Below are 15,112 nucleotides of genomic sequence, written 5' to 3' on the forward strand. Positions count from 1 at the left end.
TTCTGTCAAAGGGAAACATGTTTTCCACCCATGACATGCCCCATATCACCCATACATGCATGCTCACACACACAACCCCAGCCTATGCTGGTTTCTTCATCTTTTCACACCTCTTTTTTTAAACAGAGTCTCACTCTTGCCCAGGCTGGAGTGCAGTGTTGTGATCTCAGCTCACTGCAACACTGCCACCCCCACCTCCTGGGTTCAAGCGATTTTCCTGCCTCTGCCTCCTGAGTAGTAGAGGTGCACCACCATGCCCAGCTAATTTTTGTATTTTTAGTAGAGATGGGGTTTCTCCATGTTGACCAGGCTGGACTTGAACTCCTAACTTCAGGTGATCCGCCCATCTCAGCCTCCCAAAGTGCTGGGATTACAGGTGTGAGCCACAGCGCCCAGCCTCACACCATTTTTAGAATTCCTGCAGCAAGTCTGTATGGTGTGTAAACCCATGAAGAAGCACCTGAGTATACATCGTTTTGTGTCGTTCTCTAATTACCTCCTACGAATGACTTGTTGCCATCCCTCATAATTATATATAGAAGTTCAATTCTTCACAGTGCCTCACACATTTCTGAGCCTGGGTAGCCTATTGGCCTGCCAATCTTTTCTGCAGTCTGCAGCCAGAGTGCTCTTTACAAAACACAGACGCCATCTCCTTTCTTAAAAAACCTTCATGGATTTCTTGCTCTGAGGATAAAGATGAAACTTGTAACATAGCCAGAGGAACTGAGCCTGGTCAATCCTGTCTGCCCCTGCTGTGATCTCCCAGCTCTCGGTTCCCTCCATGGGACTTTTGCAGCCTCTGCCTGGACCCCTCCCCACCCCCTTCCCCATTTTGCCTTTCGAATCTTACTCATCCTTCATATTTCAGCTGAAGCAGCCCTTTCCTGGAAACCTTCCTACATCTACCAAGTGAGGTCAAGTTCCTTTGTCTTTGGGCTCCATGAAATTGTTTCTTTCCTTCAGAACATTTATCTCAATTGTAATTAAACCTCAATTAGTGGGATGATTTGATTAATGACTGCCACCCCACTAGGCTGTAAGCAACATGAGAACAGTGGCTGTGTCTAGTTTTGCTCACAATGGTGCTATCTCTAGCACCTGTCCCAGTACTGACATATATTAAATGTACAATAAATAACTGCTGGATGACTCAATCAATGAACTAGTGAACATCAAATGCCTAAATGTACCAAGCACTGTACTCAATCCTGGGATACAAAGATAATTAAGAGTGGATCTCTACTCTCAAGGAGTTCAGAGTCAGGGGGCAAAGACATCAACAAAAGTTCAAAGGGTACCGAGTGGTGGGATTGATTTTCAACGTCTGCCATGGACACAGAGTTGGAGGAATAATACTGAGTGCTGTGGCACTCTATCTTGACACTTAACCTTGAGACTTGGTTATCATTAGGTCATATTTGCTATCTTCACCCAGAAGGGCCTTTGCCATGCTTAAGAGTTTGCACTTTAGCTCTGGTTTCAATCTGGGCAATAATTCTTCTATAAAACTTTTTTAAGTTTTGCATTTTAATAGACACATAATAATTGCACATGTTTGTGGGATACAGAAAAAATAGACTACACTTTTGTTTGCTTGTTTGTTTGTTTGTTTGTTGAGAGAGGGTCTCACTTTGTCACCCAGGCTAGAGTGCAGTGGTACAAATATGGATCACTACAGCCTCAACCTCCTGGGCTCAAACAATTCCCCTGCCTCAGCCCTGCAAGTAGCTGGGACTACAGGTGAATGCCACCACACTGGGCTAATTTTCTATTTATATTTTTGTAGAGTTAGGGTTTCACCATTTCGCCCAAGCTGGTCTTGAACTCCTGAGCTGAGGCCATCTGCCTACCTTAGCCTCCCAGAGTACTGGGATTACAGGCATGAGCCACCATGCCGGGCGGATAGTTTTTTATATGTCTGCAAAGTAGGGCTATTTGGGCTCCCTTCCTCCCTAGTGACTCCATGGTTCTGCAGGAAGAATCAGTTCCCAGTAGCAGGACTTTAAGTAACAGTTAGGGACCTGGCAGAGGATAAAAGTTCAAGGGCCTGGAATCGGATGCCACTTGGTGGCCTGAGTTGAGCTTACTTGCTTTTCAGCGCCAGGGGGCAAGGAGAGTTTGCCTTTTTTTTTTTTTTTTTTTTTTGAGACAGAGTCTCACTCTGTCATCCAGGCTGAAATGCAGTGGTGTGATCTCAGCTCACTGCAACCTCAGCCTTCCGGGCTCAAACAATCTTCCCACCTCAGCCTCCTGAGGAACCGGGACTACAGGCGGCATGCCACACTTTGTCCGGCTAACTTTTTTTTTTTAATTTAGCTGGGGTTTTGCCATGTTTCTCATGCGTGTCTTGAAGTCCCAGGCTCAAGTGGTCTGCCCGCCTCAGCCTCCCAGGGTGCTGGGAGAGTTTACTCTTTGCTCTACCTATTTCTCTGCATTTAGTGAAAAGCATTCATTAGTACTTGAAACTGGTAAGTATGCCTAGAGAACTAGGAAAGAGACAGAATTAGTATGTCCATAGGAGGAAAGGATAGCCGAGTTCATAGAAAATCCCAGACAAGCTCACCCATAGCAGGCGGTCTTGGGGTGGCCAGGCATGGCTTGGACTTGGAATGAAAGGAAAACTCTCAGGTGTAGGCTGAATTTCTAAACTGGAATAGGTTTGCCCATCATAAGAGGCGGTGTAACCAGAGGGAAGAATCCCCTCATATTTCATCAGAACTGCCTTCAAAGATGCTCTACAGATTCTCGTGCTCATTTTCCATAGAGGCAATCAGTTTGAGCCTCCATGCCACTGATACTCCTTCTGTTCTTTGCCAGACTAACTGTCTTTCTTTCTGAGTCTCAGTCATCACTCTGAAACAATCTCAAAGCCTAATTTGCACAAACATGACACTGGCTGAGTATGAGCAATCTTACCTCTACTCTGAATATCTGCTTTTTAAATGCAGTAACAGAAAGATTCTTAGAGGAGGCAACCCTGAGTTAAATTTTAAGAGATTACAGAGTTAACCCAGGGCCAGGAGCAGTGGCTCATGCCTGTAATCCCAGCACTTTGGGAGGATGAGGTGGGAGGGTCTTTTGAGTCCAGGAGTTCAAGACCAGCCTGGGCAACATGGCAAAACCCCACCTTTACAAAAAATACAAACACGCATGGTGGCACATACCTATAGTCACAGCTACTTGGGAGGCTGAGGCAGGAGGATTGTCTGAGCCCAGAAGGCAGAGGCTGCAGTGAGCTGAGATTGCACCACTGCACTCCACCCTGGTTGACAGAGCAAGACTCTGTCAAAAAAAAAAAAAGTTATCTGGTCAAAGAGACGGGGAAAGGGGAAGTCTATGAAGAGAGAACATGTGTGCAAACGCACAGTGGCCAGAAGTGTCACGGAATGTACAGAAATACTCACAGTTGTTAAGGTCTTCTTTGGCCTTAGCCCCTCTAATGCATGGAGACTCCAGCCCAAGATACATTGCATTTATTCAAATACAGCTTACATTAAATACAAATGACATTTAACTATGATGGGGTTGAGTTGCAGTGACTTATGTCCATAATGTTACTTTTTGTAGGCATGTACTAATTTTAAGTATTCAAGATTTGTTGGTATGTGTTTTGAAGCCAATACATTTTTTTAAACCTCAGGTCTATATAGCACCTGATGAATAAAACAGCATAGTACTGAGCGGTTCAGAGTTACTGAGGTTAAAATTCAAGTTAGAGAACGAAGAGTTGAGAGCAGAGAAGAAAGTGGGAGCCAGGGTACAGGAAGGCTCATGCGCCATATAAGTGACTCGGACTTCATTGCGGCACTGCATAAGGTTAATTATTAGTATTAACAGTATTCATTTACTTAAAAATACTTATTGAGCCTGGAACTGTTCTAGACAAAACAGATAGAATCTCTACCTTCAAGGCACTTACATTATCGCTAGTCATTAAAGAATTTTGATCAGGAGAGTGTCTCCGCCAGACATGCCTGTAACACAGCTCACACTGGGGATGGTATAGAAGAGGGACTGGAGAGGGTCAAGACTGGAAACGGGGAGATTCGTTAGAAGGCTGATGCAGAAGTGAGGCTCTAGACCTGGGCAAGAGTGGGCCATAGAAAGCTAAGAAGAAAAGCAAGATGCGAAAAAGAGAGCTCCGGGATGGGCATCAGGAGATCTGAGTCCCAGTAACAAATCTGCCATTTATATTTCTCCTCTTTCAGCCTCAGTTCTCCATCGGCAAAATCAAGGCATCTTCCTTATTCATTACTATTTCTTCATAGTACTATTATTATTGCATAGAAAAATCGGGTGTATATATTGGGAGGATTACTTAGGGATCAGCCCTTGGCAAAATGGGAAAACAGACAATGTTGGCATTTAGTTTTTATGAATATACCCGTAAAATATCAAGCAATGGGACACACTGTAACTCAGTCTTACCAAGCTGGGAGAGGGGTCAGGGAGGAGGACTCCCCTCTACTTGGACCTACAGCAAGTGCTCTGTTGATATTTGAAAAAGAATATCAAGGACATTATGTACTGTTCTAACAGCGTTTCTCTTCCTAATAAAAAATGGCTCATATTTCAAGTGATAAGGATATGCTAAGTACAGTTCTAAGCATTTTATGTGCATCATTTCATTCAATTTTCATGACAGCCCTGTGAGGAAGGTATTGTTCTTTTTTATTTTTACTGTTTAATGGACATATTATAATTTTATGTATTCATGGAGTACATAGTGATGTTTCAGCATGTATCCATGTATAGTGATCAGATCAAGGCAATTAGCGTGTCTATTATCTCAAACATTGTCATTTATTTGTGTCCAGGGTGTTCTATCTTCCCTCTAGCTATTTGAAACTATACAATATATTATGTTAACTACAGTCATTTCACATATTCTTATCCATATGTCATAGTTGAGGAAATTAAGATCCAGAGAGATTAAGTAAATCTATAGAGTTACTAAAAGGCAGAAATGGGGTTCAACCCACGCATCTTACTAACAATTATACTGTACCGTTCACAGCAGATAGATTTCTTAGCTAATGCTTCCCTTATGTGCTACAATTGAACAGCTTGAAAAATGGTGTGAGTAGTAATGTGGCCTTCTGAGGGGTGTGGCCTAGACTGAGCATAGGATTTAGTGTTAAGTGGACTGGGATTATAAGGGCTCAGGGAAGTTACAAGACTGAGTTCAGAGCTACAAGACTGAAAATTGTTTCTTAAGATTGTTCTACATTCCAACTTGCCAACATTAAGTCTCGTATAGCAAACATACTTGGGGAACCCACCCTGGTTACCATTCCAAGCCCTAAACTATTCCTGCTTTGCTTCTTAAGCAGCAAAATATAGGGATGGAAGATGTAATAGAATTCAGTGTCTTCCCAATTGTATTTGCGTGTGTGTGTGTGTGTGTGTGTGTGTGTGTGTGTGTCTGTGTGTTATTTTTATCTATTTTCTTTTTGACAGGGACTCACTGATACTCAGGCTGGAGTACAGTGGCATGTTATTGGCTCACTGTAGTCCCCGCCTTCCAGGTTCAAGCAATTCTCCTGCTTCAGCCTTCTAAGTAGCTGGGACTTACAGGCACATACCACCACTCTCGGCTAATTTTTGCATTTTTTTAGTGGAGTCGGGGTTTCACCATGTTGGCCAGGCTGGTCTCAAACTGCTGACCTCAAGTGATCTGCCCACCTTGACCTCCCAAAGTGCTGGGATTATAAGTGTGAGCCACCATGCCCGGCCTTGTGTGTTTTTTTAAATAGTGACTTTTAAACTAAAAATATCCTCTTTCTTTTTGGTTTCTTTCTACTAAGACTGTTGTTATTAAATTTACCCTCCTTCAAACTTTTCTTGTTTTCTTTTAGATTCCGCCTCGCTTTGCCAGAGTCCAATCGCAGCAATATTGAGGTAGGAATCCAAGCTCTTGGGGTTACCTGCCACTGGAAGAATGAGGATTCTCCTATTACATATAATAGCGAGTTGATTGTTTTCTGTGCCTCTGAGTCCTTGATTTCTCCATAACTGTAGGACCTAACTTTGAAAATCTGTATGTAGCTACTCAACAGTTGAGCCCGTTAACCACTCAAGAGAGAAAGTCTATGATTTACTTTATTTATACAGAAATACTTTTTTCAAAAAACTCAAAAGACTGTTGGGACATTGTCTAATGCTATAAAAACAGGCATTCTCAGGGAATGCCTGTTTTCTCAATAAAATAATCCTCTAGAGTTAATTTATAGACAAGAATCCCAAAGGAATATGTAAATTATTAGGCCATGATTAGGTTTGCTTTTTGAATACTTTCTGCCCATCTCCTAAAATTAGGTCAAGGTTGCCTGTATGGATACCTTTGCGGGAGGGGGGTTCCCAGCCTGGCGACTTCCTGATTGGAAGAGGACACTTGAAATCCCCCTTCCCTCAAGCTTCAGGAAGACTAGCTAAATCACTACCTCATACATCCGTGGATGTCACTATCACAGAGAAGTTAAGTGGATTGTGGTGTCAGAATGCCCTGATAGAATAGTGCCTAGTTCATGGGCAGCACTACGTAATATTAATTATTAGAATTAACAGTATTCATTTACCTACAAATACTTATTCAGCCTGGAACTGTTCTAGACAAAACAGATAAAATCTCTACCCTCAGGGTACTTACATTCTAAAGCAGTGGTTCTCAACTAGTGATTCTCACCTAGGAACATTTGGCAATGTCTGAAGACATTTTTGGTTGACACAGCCTGGGATGGCAGGAAAGATGCTAATGACACTTGGTGGGTAGAGGCCAGGGATGCTTCTAAACATCTCACAGTGCTCTCAACAACAAAGAATTATCCATCCCAAAGTGGCAAGAGTGCCACTCTTGGGAAACCCTGTTCCAGAGTGTGTGTGATTGTGCTTACATGTGTGTGACAGGCTGAGAGTAGCAGGCAACAAACAAATATATACTGTGTGTACTAAAAAAATGCTATAGAAAAAGGGAAATCAGAATGGGGGGCAAGTAGGTAAGGAGCTGGAAATTACAACTTGGGGTATTAAAAGGATTAGCTGAGATTATGCATGCAATGCACTTAGCACATTGACTACATAGTAGGCATTAAATAAACAGTGGCCACTGTTTCCATATTTACAATAACTAGTTATTGTCACTTCTGTGTTTTCATATTCACAATAATTATTTCAGTTACTGCCATTTTTATGTCAACAGGCAGTGTAGCATAATAGTTTCATACATGAACTCTGAGGCCAAACTACAAAAGTGAATTCCCACCATATTAGTCCATTTTCATGCTGGTGATAAAGACATTCCCTAAACCGGGAATAGAAAGAAATTTAATTAGACTTACAGTTCCACATGGAAGGCCCTCCATGGGGAGGCCTCAGAATCATGGCAGGAGGTGAAAGGTACTTCTTACATGGCAGTGGCAAGAAAAAATGAGGAAAAAGCAAAAGCAGAAACCCCCAGTAAACCCATCAGATCTTGTGAGACTTATTCACTATCATGAGTATAGCACAGGAAAGACTGGCTTCCATGACTCAATTACATCCCTCTGGGTCTCTCCCACAATATGTGGGAATTCTGGGAAATACAATTCAAGTTAAGATTTGGGTGGGGACACAGCCAAACCATACCATTCCTCCCCTGGCCCCTCCAAATCTCATGCCCTCACATTTCAAAACCAATCATGCCTTCCCAACAGTCCCCCAAGTCATAACTCATTTCAGCATTAACCCCAAAGTCCACAGTCCAAAGTTTCATCTGAGACAAGAAAAGTCCCTTCTTCCTATAAGCCTGTAAAATCAAAAACCAGCTAGTTACTTTCTGTATACAATGGGGGTACCGGTATTGGACAAATACAGCTGTTCCAAATGGGAGAAATTGACCAAAACAAAAGGGTCACAGGGCCCATGCAAGTCTAAAAATCCAGCGGGGCAGTCAAATTTTAAAGCTCCAAAATAATATCCTTTGACTCTAGCTCTCACATCTAGGTCATGCCGATCTAAGAGGTGGGTTCCCGTGGTCTTGGGCAGCTCTGCCCCTGTGGCTTTGCAGGGTACAGCCTCCCTCCTGGCTGCTTTCACAGGCTGGCATTGAGTGTCTGTAGCTTTTCCAGTCACAGCACAAGCTGTCAGTGGACTACCATTCTGGGGGTCTGCAGGATGGTGGCCCTCTTCTCACAGCTCCACTAGGCAGTGCCCCAGTAGGGACTCTGTGTGGTGGCTCTGACCTGACATTTCCTTCTGCACGTCCCCAGTAGAGGTTCTCCATGAGGGCTCTGCCCCTGCAGCAAACTTTGGCCTGGGCATCCAGGCATTTCCATACATCTTCTGAAATCTAGGCGGAGGTTCCCAAACTCCAATTCTTGACTTCTGTGCACCCACAGGCTCAGCACCACATGGAAGCTGCCAAGACTTGGGACTTCCACCCTCTGAAGCCACAGCCTGAGCTCTACCTTGGTCCCTTTCAGCCATGTTCAACAGAAACAGTTATAAGACAGGAATAGATCTGGAGAAAATAGCCAAAAAGAGAATTTAACCAAGAAGCCAACTGAGATGTACATATGTCTCAGTAGGATAGTGCCTAGTTAATGGGCACTATTCAAGTGGGAGGATCACTTGAAGCCAGGGATTCAAGACCAACCTGGGCAACACAAAAAGTCCTCATCTCTAATAAAACAAAACAAATTAGCTTGGTGGCACACTCCTATAGCCCCAACTATTCATGAGGCTGAGGCGAGAGGTTTCCTTGTGCCTGGGATTTTGAGGCTGCAGTGAGCTATGACCTATCTCCAAAAAAAAAAAGTTAAGATGTTTGCTTGTTTAATTTTAGGAGAGCATCCTGATTTTTAGGTTGAGAAGATTGGGAGCCAGGAGTAACAATATTAATAAGTTTGAAAATAAGTCATACCTTTCATGCCAGACATTGAGGTCTAAAATATTATTGACTAGTGGTTGGTTAGCAACCCCAGAGCACAGCTATTTCATAGATGACAGACTGTAGTCCATGGGAATACATAGCTGACTGCCTCACAAATAGTGCTTCCTGAGTCCAGAGAGCAGGGAAAATGAGCCCAAGTCTTCCAGGAAGATCCAGCTTAACTGCTTAGTATCAACAGCAGAGTGTGCTAACTGTGGCATTTTAGAAAAAATGACGATAGTACGTACCAAGCATTTCACATAATGTTAATGTATTTAATCCTGACAACAACACTACGAGATTAGTAGTATTATCTTTATTTTATGGTTGAAGAAATTAAGACACAGAGAGGTTAAGTAACTTTCCCAACATCATATAGTTAGTGAGTGGTAAAACAAGAGGTAAACCCAGGAAGTCTGACTTTAAAGCCACCCTTAAGCTGCAAAGATGTTCTTATTATTGCTAAGTATATATGATACTCGAAATATGTTTATTGATGAATTGATGTTCATCGTAGTCCATTTAATATCTGAATCTTCCCAAGATCAAACACTTTGCTTAGGTTATACGACTATCATCGTTTATTAAAAATAAATTGGGGTCAGGCCTGGTGGCTCACACATATAATCCCAGCACTTTGGGAGGCCAAGGTGGGCAGATCAGCAGTCAGGAGTTTGAGACAGCCTGGCCAACATGGTGAAATCCTGTCTCCACTAAAAATCCAAAAATTAGCCAGGCATGGTGGCATGTGCCTGCAGTCTCAGCTACTCGGGAGGCTGAAGCATGAGAATTGCTTGAACCCAGGGGGCAGAGGTTGCAGGGAGCTGAGATGGTGCCACTGGACTCCAGCCTGGGTGACAGAGTGAGCCTCCATCTCAAAAAAATAAATAAAATAAAATAAAATAATTTTTAAAAGATAAATTGGGTGTTTTGGGGATGGCATTAGCTTTGGGCATGTTGTAATACAAGAGAACGCCTGTGCTGAGATTCCCAGTAAGTAAAAGGAAATGGCTAATTGGGAAATTAATAATTATTCTTGATTGTCTTGGTAGATATCTGAGCTGCAACGTTTGCTGCCACCATGTGGTCCCTCTGAATTTGCTATCATCAAAATCCAGTGCAGAGGGAAGCAGAAGTGTCCATCCTCAAGAGGGAAAAAGTTAGAAAACCCTGTAATATGATTTTCTACAAACCTAGTATATCCCTCCGAGAAGATCCTAGTTATTGCTTTCTATCCTGATAAGTTCTGGGAAAGTGCACATCCAAACCAGGCACAGTGCTTTAGAAACACCCATGATTGATCAGGCATGGTGGCTCTCACCTGCAATCCTAGCACTTTGGAAGGTCAAGATGGGAGGTTCGCTTGAGCCCCGGACTTTGAGACTTGGCAACATAGTGAGACTCTGCCTCTAAAATTTTTTTATTAAGCTTAGCCAGTTGTAGTGGTGCACACCTGTAGTCCCAGCTACTTGAGAGGCTGAGGCAGGAGGATCTCTTGAGCCTAGGAGTTCAAGGCTGGAGAGAGTCTCTATCACACTCCAGCTTGGGTTACAGAGCGAAAAAAGCCTGATTTGGCAACTGATTCTATTTCCTCTTTTATTTTAGGTCTTGAGGTTTGAAAATATTCTGTCCTCTATTCTTCACTTTGGAGTCCTCCCACTGGCAAATGGTAAGGGATTATTGAGAAACAATGTGGCTCTAACATCGGCTAACATCTAACATCTGCATCAGCTGCACTGGGGATTGTTTGGGACTTTCCAGCCTGAAGCTTGTACATCTATCATGTTGTAATGAATCCAGGCCAGCATCAGAATTTGCAAAGTTTGTACCATCAATGACGTGGTTGCACAATTAGTTATTCTAGGTCAAGCCCAGTTAGCAATTGTATTTGCAAACTCAACAAGACTGGCTAATTCTGGTTGAGTTAAAGAGATTAAAACCACGCTCCTTAGGCTCAAGCCTGTAATCCCAGCACTTTGGGAGGCCGAGGCGGGTGGATCACGAGGTTAAGAGATCGAGACCATCCTGGTCAACATGGTGAAACCCCGTCTCTACTAAAAATACAAAAAAAAATTAGCTGGGCATGGTGGCGCGTGCCTGTAATCCCAGCTACTCAGGAGGCTGAAGCAGGAGAATTGCCTGAACCCAGAAGTCAGAGGTTTCGGTGAGCCGAGATCGCGCCATTGCACTCCAGCCTGGGTAACAAGAGCAAAACTCGGTTTAAAAAAAAAAAAAGAATCTCCTTCCAGTTAACTGGAAATGAGATCATTTTCCCTACAGGATATTTATGTTGTTCTTATGCAAGGACCCTTAACTGGATAGACACAGTTTTCATGAATGACAATCCTGGGCCTTCTCCTGGCACAGCAGTTGTTCACCAACTGTAGCATCTTCAGTCTGGCGCAGTGAAAATATTTTTTATATTAGACACCAAACGTTCTCAAGACTCACTAATTAGGTATTTTCACAATATACATTGGGCAGTTTAAAAATGGACAGCATTTATCTGCTGTCCAAATGAACATAATTGTAGGTGCATTTTTATTAATCATGGATTAATGAGCAATTCTTCCAGGAAAATTCTAAGGACATTCATTATCAGAGAGAATGCAAACGTGGAACCAGAGAGAATGAAAAGATCAACTATTAAAAAGCTGTCTGAGCTGGGCGCGGTGGCTCACGCCTTTAATCGCAGCACTTTGGGAGGCTGAGGCAGGCAGATCACTTGAGGTCAGGAGTTCGAGACCAGCCTGGCCAACATGGCAAAACCCCATCTCTACCAAAAATACAAAAAAAATTCGCCAGGGATGGTGGTGGGCACCTGTAATCCCAGCTACTCAGGAGGCAGAGGCAGGAGAATTGCTTGAACCTAGTAGGCAGAGATTGCAGTGAGCAAAGTTCGTGCTGTTGCACTCCAGCCCGGGCAACAAGAGCAAAACTCTGTCTTAAAAAAAAAAAAAAAGCTATCAGTCAGTCTCTTTCTAAAAAGTTTTAGAAATCACGAGGTTAAGAGATCGAGACCATTGTGGTCAACATGGTGAAACCCCGTCTCTACTAAAAATACAAAAAAAAATTAGCTGGGCATGGTGGCACGTGCCTGTAATCCCAGCTACTCAGGAGGCTGAAGCAGAATTGCCTGAACCCAGGAATCGGAGGTTGCGGTGAGCCGAGATCCTGTGCTTGTCCCCAATTATTTTACATCTTGTTCTATATTTCAGCAAAATTGCAGCAAGGATTTCCTCTGCCCAATCCACACAAAATTTCATTCGTCAATTCAGATATTGAGGTTCTTGAGGTAAGAATGCAAATCTCACCTCTTAACTGATGCATTTCTTTTCATAGCAGATTAAGCCTCCTCCTGTTTTGGTTGTTTTGGTTGTTGTTGTTTATTTTTGCCCTGCTTTGCTTTTTCGCAGACCAAGGAATTTTATAAACATCTTTAACTCTTGAATAACAATTAACAGAAAGCATTTACAATTGAGTTTAAAAATCAGACCAAGATCAATTTCACTTAGCAGCCAAATTCACAGTATAAGAAGATGCCCTTTAGCTTGCTTTATTTTACTTATTCCATAAGACAACCTGTAAGGCTGGGATTATTAGTCCCGTTTTACGGATGAGGAAAGTAGGACTCAGAGAGAAGCAGCTCAGGCAGCTGGAAAGGAGCGTGGCAGGGACAGGACTGACTCTTCCGATTCTCCCAGTCAGATGACTTTTTCCTGAACCAAAGACACTCCTCTGAGTTCAGGGATCGAACTGTTTTCTGGCTAATCTTAAGAATTAACTTCAGAATACCTTTTTTGCTTCCTTATTGGCATTGTTGTTTGTTTAGGGAGGTGGAAATATGTTTCTAAAGAAATTCTCCAATCCTGTACAGTCCAAGGGTTCCCCAATACCCAGGCCCAGGACCTGTCCGGGTCTGTGACCTGTTAGGAATCCAGCTGCACAGCTGGAGGTAAGTGGCCGAGGAGTGAGCATTACTGCCTGAGCTCTGCCACCTATCAGATCAGCAGCAGCATTAGATTCTCATAGGAGCACAAACCCTATTGTGAACTGCGTGTGCAAGGGATCTAAGTTGCATGTACCTTATGAGAATCTAACTAATGCCTGATGATCTGAGGTGGAACAATTTCATCCCGAAGCCAACCCCCAATCCCAGTCAGTGGAAAAACTGTCTTTCATGAAACCTGTCACTGGTGCCAAAAAGGCTGGGGGACTGCTGCCCTATGCTACTGTGCATGCCCTCTCACCTCCCTGCTTCTCCTGACTGCTTCTAAATAGCTAAGTCACATCAGGTGACAGTACTCCAAAATGGCCTTTCCTTTGTCTGGGGTGTTCACAAAGCAGGGCAAGGGTAGAGGAGGGCCTGACTCTGTAGGACCTGGTAAAGAAACCATCTCTTAGACGGGCATGGTGGCTCTACTTGTAATCCCAGCACTTTGGGAGGCTGAGGTGGGTGGATCACTTGGGGTCAGGAATTTGAGACCAGCCTGGCCAAAACGATGAAACCCCATCTCTACTAAAACTACAAAAATTAGCCAGGTATGATGGTGCACACCTGTGGTCCCCACTGCTCAGGAAGCTGAGGCACAAGAATCACTCAAACCCAAGAGGCGGAGGTTGCAGTGAGCCGAGATTGCGCCACTGCACTCCAGCCTGGGCAACAGAGTGAGACTTGGTCTCAAAAAATAAAAAATAAAACAATAGAAAAAGAAACCATGTCTTTCTCTCCCCTCAGACAAACTCTGACATGCCCAAGGTTTGACATTATCTTCATTGTCACATTCTTTTCAGGGTTTCCTTTTGATTTCCACCGACCTGAAGTATGAAACATCCTCAAAGCAGCATCCAAGTTTCCATGGTTGGGAAGGTCTGAACCTGATAAGTGGATGGTGGAGGGGGAAGTCAGCCCCTTGATTGCTGGTTTACAATTCACCCAGGCAGTAAATGGTCCTTAATCCCACAGCTACTGTAAACCCAGAAGGGGAAGACACTACACACTAGAATTGTAAAGCCCTTCTGAATTGCTTAGGCAGAAAGTTTTCTTTCTCAAGCCTTCAGGAACCTAGATGAAGGCAGACTGTGTTAAAGGGCTAGATAGAGGTGTCTGAATGTGAGTGTAAATATGTGCCTGTGTTTATGTTTGTTTGTTTGTTTGGGACAAGAGCTAGGCAGGTACTTCTGACCAGGTGGGTAAGAAACTGTAAGCCTGTATTTGTATTGGTCATTCTCAGTGGAGATCCCTTAGGTCCTCTGTGGGGTTTCCCCTGTCTGCATATTGGATTTAACATTTTATATTCACTGTTACTGTCTTCTGTGTTTACTTAAAATTGTTTTCTATCAATTTCAATCTTGGTTTTTTTTTTATTTGAGAAATATCCTGCCCTGAAGTTTTTAAAAATAAAATAAGACATACAAAAGCAAAGAGACCGAGGTTGTACAGATGTCAAGGCTTGATTTTCAAGGAGAATTCTTTACCTCTGAAATCTTTCCAAAAACAAACAGGGTAACCACAGGAAACTCTAGAAGTTGCGTTACTTCAAGTTTTAGGATTTTTCACCCTCAACAGATTCAATGAAATGGCAGTGCAGAGTAAACCCAAACAATCCGTAATTGATAATGATATTAATGTGTCAGAGCACCTAATCAACAGGGAGAAACCGGGGCAGAAGAGAAGAAAAGTGGAACCAGTGTAGATAATGTAAGAAATGAATGGCAACCACAAACCGTTTTTGCAGCACTTACAGTCTGGTGGGGGAATGGAAGGAGGAGTATGGTGTATGGAGTACTTGCCATGTGCCAAGCCCTGTGCTGATTACCCCTCTAGTGTCACTTCATTTAGTCTTCTACTCAATAAAGAATTACAATCCCATTTTAGAGATGATGAAACAGATAAGAGGGGTTAATCACACCAAGCCAATAAATGGCACAAATAGAAATTGAATCCAAGTCCTTCTAATCCCAAAGTTGTAGTTGTTTACATGAGGCAGGACCTGAAACTGAAATCACTTAAAGCTCGCTGATCAATACGAACAAGAGACATGGCGTATACCAGCATGATCCAAGAGGTCTTGATCATCAAAGGAGGCTAGACTGGGAGTTCTGGTGATCCATAAGAGTTGTGGTTTGATCATTTTGTAGTACATGTCTGGTCATAACTGATGCACCCACAAGTGTTTGTTGGAATAAATGATAAGCTGT

The 15,112-nt window shown here is 43.0% G+C and overlaps 1 protein-coding gene across 2 annotated transcripts in view; it reads left to right on the forward strand.

The window, feature by feature from the left end:
• BPIFC (BPI fold containing family C) overlaps nt 1–14,307 on the forward strand; it is a 68,704-nt gene extending 54,397 nt beyond the window's left edge. The window contains exons 17-20 of one of the 2 annotated variants that reach the window (XM_054240628.2): nt 5,862–5,904; nt 10,517–10,580; nt 12,130–12,206; nt 13,706–14,307. In XM_054240628.2, the coding sequence (XP_054096603.2) occupies nt 5,862–5,904; nt 10,517–10,580; nt 12,130–12,206; nt 13,706–13,828 (307 nt within the window). In that variant the 3' untranslated portion in view covers nt 13,829–14,307. The remainder of the gene's footprint in view (nt 1–5,861; nt 5,905–10,516; nt 10,581–12,129; nt 12,207–13,705) is intronic. The other variant, XM_078339173.1, reaches the window with a different exon arrangement.
• Nucleotides 14,308–15,112: the final 805 nt, after the last annotated feature.

Source organism: Callithrix jacchus, chromosome 1, assembly GCF_049354715.1.
Source record: "Callithrix jacchus isolate 240 chromosome 1, calJac240_pri, whole genome shotgun sequence".
NCBI classification, from domain to species: Eukaryota; Metazoa; Chordata; class Mammalia; order Primates; family Cebidae; genus Callithrix; species Callithrix jacchus.